Raw genomic sequence first — 6,000 nt, 5'->3', positions numbered from 1 at the left:
AAGGTAGTCTCGAAATGAGGGATTGCCGCAGTCCACTCACTGTATGTGCTCGGAAGCATGTCCACTGCGAAACAAGCATTGCCGAGGCTTGTCCTAAAAAGTAAACATGGCAAGTATTTGTTTTTTATTCAAAACCATATTTCCACATGTGAATGCCCAATCGTAACTCAGGATAGCTTTGCCACTGTAAATTGGGCTATCTGATGTTGGACCAGGCTGGACCTTGGCTCTCCATGCTTAAACCCCATAACAGTTTTGCAGGACACAGAAACATCTGTACGTGTCTTCCAAATAATAATAATAATTAAATGGAGCCAGTGTCTCAGCTATAAGGTTATAGGTGTCCTCTGAACAATGTGCATCTTTGGTGAGTCAGAGCGGTGGCCCACTGCCCACATTGAGCTCCTGTCTGTACGGCTGACAAGACTAGCAGGACAGGACAGAGGCAGCCTTCGTTCCAACCTCCACTCCACTGCACTGCACTTATACCTCCTTAGCTCTATTCATGTGCTAATGACAACCCCCGCACGCAGCCCAGTTACTGATCCTATTCAGCCGCTGTGTCCAGCTCTGCTCCAGTGTCCCCAATCAGACCACTTCAGATCCCCCCCCCAGGGGGATGTCTGTTCTACATTGGGTTCAGGGGTCGAGTGCATTTCCCCACTTCCTACCCCCTCTCTCACGTTGATTACCCAGAAGGGTCCAAGGCTCCATGACACCAATCGGACGTGAGATGAATTTCAGCCTAATTAATGAGGACGGACTCATCTGGGTCGGGTTATTGTTTATTAACCTCTCAGTATATCCCTCTCCCTCGCCCCTCTCTCTTTCTTTATCAAATGTTTTCTCTCTCTCTCTACTCCCTCTCCCTCCCCTCTCTCTCTCTCAAATGTTCTCTCTCTCTAATCTCTCTCCCTCCTCTCCCCTCTCTCTCAAATGTTTTTTCTCTCTCTACTCTCTCTCTCCCCCCGCCACTCTTTCTTTCTCGGTCTCTCTCAATAATGAGTAATGTGTCATACATGGCAGAGGGGGTCATCTATAAATAACGCCCGGCGGTATGTTAATTTACAGAGCAGGAGGGTGTCTGGTGCGTCTTACTGGACAGATGGATGAGCAGTCTGACTGTCACTGTAACTGTCCGTGTCTGTTGTTGTAGTTTATATGGGGTCGATCTGTGGGGTATAATGTTGTCACTCAAGTTTTGTGAATACACACACACACACTCTAAAATAACATACTGTAACACTCATGCCATGAGGCAGATGTTCACAGGGTACACAGTTGAAGTCGGAAGTTTACATACACCTTAGCCAAATACATTTAAACTCAGTTTTTCCCAATTCATGACATTTAATCCTCGTACAAATTCCCTGTCTTAGGTCAGTTAGGATCACCACTTTATTTTAAGAATGTGAAATGTCAGAATAATAGTAGAGAGAATGATTTATTTCAGCTTTTATTTATTTCATCACATTCCCAGTGGGTCAGATGTTTACATTCACTAAATTAGTATTTGATAGCATTGCCTTTAAATTGTTTAAACCCGCGCTTCACGGTTGGGATGGTGTTCTTCAGCTTGCAAGCCTCCCCGTTTTTCCTCCAAACATAACGATGGTCATTATGGCCAAACAGTTCTATTTTTGTTTCATCAGACCAGAGGTCATTTCTCCAAAAAGTACGATCTTTGTCCCCATATGCAGTTGCAAACCGTAGTCTGGCTTTTTTATGGTGGTTTTGGAGCAGTCGCTGCTGAGCGTCCTTTCAAAATGATGTCGATATAGGACACATTTTACTGTGGATATAGATACTTTTGTACCTGTTTCCTCCAGCATCTTCACAAGGTCCTTTGCTGTTGTTCTGGGATTGATTTGCACTTTTCGCACCAAAGTATGTTCATCTCTTGGAGACAGAACGCGTCTCCTTCCTGAGTGGTATGACGGCTGTGTTGTCCCATGGTTATTATACTTGCGTGCTATTGTTTCTACAGATGAACGTGGTGCCTTCAGGCCTTTTGGAAATTGCTCCCAAGGATGAACCAGACTTGTGGAGGTCTACACTTTTTTTCTGAGGTCTTGGCTGATTTCTTTTGATTTTCCCATGATGTCAAGCAAAGAGCCACTGAGTTTGAAGGTAGGCCTTGAAATGCATCCACAGGTACACCTCCAATTGACTCAAATTATGTCAATTAGCAAATTATGTCAATCAGAAGCTTCTAAAGCCATGACATAATTTTCCGGAATTTTCCAAGCTTTTTAAAAGCACAGTCAACTTAGTGTATGTGAACTTCTGACCCACTGGAATTGTGATACAGTGAATTATAAGTTAAATAATCTGTCTGTAAACAATTCTTGGAAAAATGACTTGTGTCATGCACAAAGTAAATGTCCTATCCGACTTGCCAAAACTATAGTTTGTTAACAAGAAATTTGTGGAGCAGTTGAAAAACGAATATTGTAGCTTGTTGTGGGAAATTGGCTACTATGACAGCCCATTCAAGCAATTTACTACTTATGTGTGGATTGGAAGCAGATAATCTCTTATTTGTCAAATGCCATATAATTCCCCACTCAATGTTCCAGATCATCCAGGGAACCAAATATGCTAGCTGGGATGCCTTTATATCCATGACGTGGAGTGTGCAATTGCAAACTTGGGGAAAATGTGACAAATGTTGTGCTGTTGGTGATGAGGTGGCCTGCTGTCGTAACACTCTGCAGTGGACACACACACACACACACACACACACACACACACACACACACACACACACACACACACATTGTGTAGTGTGTTCAGATGGCCCTGGTACTACTCAAACAGAGAGGAAATGGAGCGTTGATGAAAAAAGAAGGAAACCATTTAAACTCACCATGACCTTGAGTGTGTGTGTGTGTGTGTGTGTGTGTGTGTGTGTGTGTGTGTGTGTGTGTGTGTGTGTGTGTGTGTGTGTGTGAGGGTGTGTGTGCGTGCGTGTGTGTGTGCGTGTATGTGACATGTTTGTACCGTATAAAGGAAACCACTTCGCCACTGTATGTGCTGGGGATTTTCATTACACAGCCATCCTGACAGCTTTAACCTGCCAGTCAAGCTTGGTCATTTAACATCTTCCAAAATATGCATGTAACCATTTATAATTTTTTCGGTTTGAGTTGATCTCTACTGTCTACTGTCCTATCACTCTTTTTAATCCTCAATTTCATTTCAAAACCATGGTGAATGAGTATTCTCAACAACAAGTCTGTTATACACTTGAAACTGAGCCACTTTATACCTGTCTGCTTGTCTTTCAAAATGTTTAGATGTATGTGAAACATTTAGCATTTAAAAGCAAATCAATCAAAATATCTTAAGTTACAGTTGTGACTGAAATTGAAAGTTTGAAGCTGCAATCTGTAAAACACAACTTCTTTTGATACATTTGCTGCAGATATGTTGAACAAATGTATGATGTACTGTACAGTATGTATGAACTCTGTTGCATTGGAAGGGAAAAATGCTGATGTTTGTCCTTTTCAACATGATCAATTACCCTCAGATCTCAAAGCAGGTGTTAGTCATTGCAGCTGTTTCCTGTATTTGTAGTATTTTATTCCTCGCTTAAATGAACGGAAGAAATTAGGGGTAGAGTGTGGAGAGGCGAAGAGAAGAATAAAAGGAAGTGGGGGAAAGCGAGAGAGCAGAGGCTTCTCCAGGAAAACATTCTTATGGATCTTTCTTATAGAAATGTATCGTAACATACAGTACATGTTTCTCTGTCCTTTAGAGATCAATATTTCATGTAACTTAATTTTTTTTAAGTTATTATTTATTAGAAAATAATCATGTCAGATTTACACAGTACATTTCTATCTAACACATTCTATATATTTCCCCAATTAATAAGCTTCTAGTCTTGCTCACTCAGCCACTAACACATGAGATCCAGAGGACTGTGACACTGACACATTAACACTGCAGGACAAAAGCCAGCTGCAAGCTACACCAGACAAAGCCTCAGCCTGAGTAAGGAGAATTCATTTGGGAAGTGGTGACTATGCAACGCTCTTTGTTGTCCCCCCCCATATTTATTTTTCCTTCTTCAAGAAATGATTCTTTCACCAGAATCTCTCACCAGAATTTAGGCCTTAGCAGATGTGAGTTCTGCTTTTCCTTACTGTCAAAGACAACGAGCTAAAACCTCGTAAGGGAAAAGTCCATGCGGCTGACACCAAAAGTCCATGCAGCAGCCCCCCCCCCATGGTTTCCCTGGACTTGGTACAGTCCATTTAAAAAGGTGCTTGTCATCTCCCAGTGCTCTGTGTCCTTTCAGCAGTCAGCTGCAGGGAGCACATTTCACAGAGGGAGTGCCTGCTCTCTCTCTCTCTCTCTCTCTCGCTCTCTCTCTCTCTCTCTCTCACACACACAGACACACTCTCTCTCTTCCTCTCTCTCTCTCTCTCTCTCTCTCTTCCTCTCTCTATTCCTCTCTCACTCGCTCTCTCACTCGCTCTCTCTCTGTTCCTCTCTCTCACACACACACACTCTCTATCTCATTCTGTTAAAGAACTCTCTCTCACACTCACACACACACACACACAGTCACACTCGCACATGCACCACAGAGGATAACAGTTACACAGAACATTTCCCCTTAGCTAATTTGAGGAAAAGGACACACTGCTTCTGAAGGATTTTACTCGATGTTTTTTCTTAAGAAATTAGTCTAGTAGAGCAGTGCGGAGGAATACAACCGAAGACACGATACAGTTTCATTTTGTTCCTGGACATGGTCAACTTGACAACAGCATGACACCCTCCTGTTTGGATTCCCTCCTCAGGCCAAAATCCTGAAAATGATGGATGACGACAAGCAGCTGGCCCAGAGGATCGAAGGGGCAGTCCAGTCGGCCAGCCAGGAGGTGACCAACCTGCGCTCTGAGCTGACGGCCACCAGCCGCAGGCTGGCCGAGCTGGGGGCCGCCGACCGGGAGCGTGACCCCCCAATAGAGAACCACCACCAACAACACATCCGCCACCACCACCACCACCACCATGGTAACAGAGACGGACCGAGAGAGAGTGTGTGAGTGAGGGAAGAGAATGAGTGTGCGTGTAATTGTCTCATGTGTACGCTGCTTCACGTGTGAGTGTTTGTGTGTGTGAGTGCTTATATGGGTGAAAAAGCCTTGACTCGGAATTTAAGAGAGAGTGTCTGTGCCTTTGAGGTTTTATAGTATGTGTGTGTAATGTTGGTGTTTGGGGGGGAGAAGGAAGGGGTGACAGTTGGCTACAAATGGGATGGACCAGAGAGAGGAGCGGGGGTCCATCCACTGTTTGATGTCCATTCACATCTCCCTCTGTGCTTCAGTAGGTCCCCTCACTGTTAAATAATTAACCCCTCCATTTGAACCCTGGAGAGCAGGAGCGGTGCACTTTGGAGGCGTAGTGGTGGAGAGAAGGAAGGGTTGGGGGAGAGTGGCGAGTGAGTACCCCCCCTTCCATACTCATACTCTCTATTTTCTCTGCTGGCACTCTAGCTGGTTCAATACATTCCCCAAGCTGGGCAATAGATCTCTCACTCTGGTGTGAGGGAGGGAGGGGGGGGGTTGTGAGGGTTGCTGAGGGTTACTGTTTCCAAGTACTGTTTGAATGGCTGCCCATGCTGCAGAATGTGTGTGTGTTTGCCCTATCTTGGCTTTGTTTACGGTGTGGCTGGGTTGAGAGCATGTGGATGCGTTGCTATATCCCATCCACCCCTCGAACACACACGCACACGCTCCTGCTGTTTCCTTGCCTGGAAGCTACAGTAGCAATGAACTCTCCCTGAAGGAATATGTTCCATCATGCTATTGGCAGTGTTCTGTAGGTCAGACTTTCCACTCTCAGTCACAGCCAGTTCCCAAAATCTTAGTGAACTGAAAGACAAAGTCTGTTACAAGTTTATTGACTCTACATGTTCTGTATCACTCACCGTGTGTGTGTGTGTGTGTGTGTGTGTGTGTGTGTGTGTGTGTGTGTGTG

At 44.5% G+C, this 6,000-nt stretch overlaps 1 protein-coding gene across 3 annotated transcripts in view; it reads left to right on the top strand.

Moving 5' to 3' along the window:
* The first annotated feature begins 4,491 nt into the window (after positions 1 to 4,491).
* The window catches only part of LOC106572161 (kazrin), a 235,850-nt gene continuing 234,341 nt past the window's right edge, over positions 4,492 to 6,000 (top strand). Inside the window, exon 1 of one of the 3 annotated variants that reach the window (XM_014146073.2) lies at positions 4,492 to 5,034. In XM_014146073.2, coding sequence (XP_014001548.1) covers positions 4,833 to 5,034 — 202 coding nt within the window. In that variant the 5' untranslated portion in view covers positions 4,492 to 4,832. The remainder of the gene's footprint in view (positions 5,035 to 6,000) is intronic. The other 2 variants (XM_014146069.2, XM_014146067.2) reach the window with 2 other exon arrangements.

This window comes from Salmo salar, chromosome ssa15 (assembly GCF_905237065.1).
Source record: "Salmo salar chromosome ssa15, Ssal_v3.1, whole genome shotgun sequence".
In the NCBI taxonomy this organism is placed as follows: domain Eukaryota; kingdom Metazoa; phylum Chordata; class Actinopteri; order Salmoniformes; family Salmonidae; genus Salmo; species Salmo salar.
This window is presented reverse-complemented; position numbering and strand designations above follow the sequence as displayed.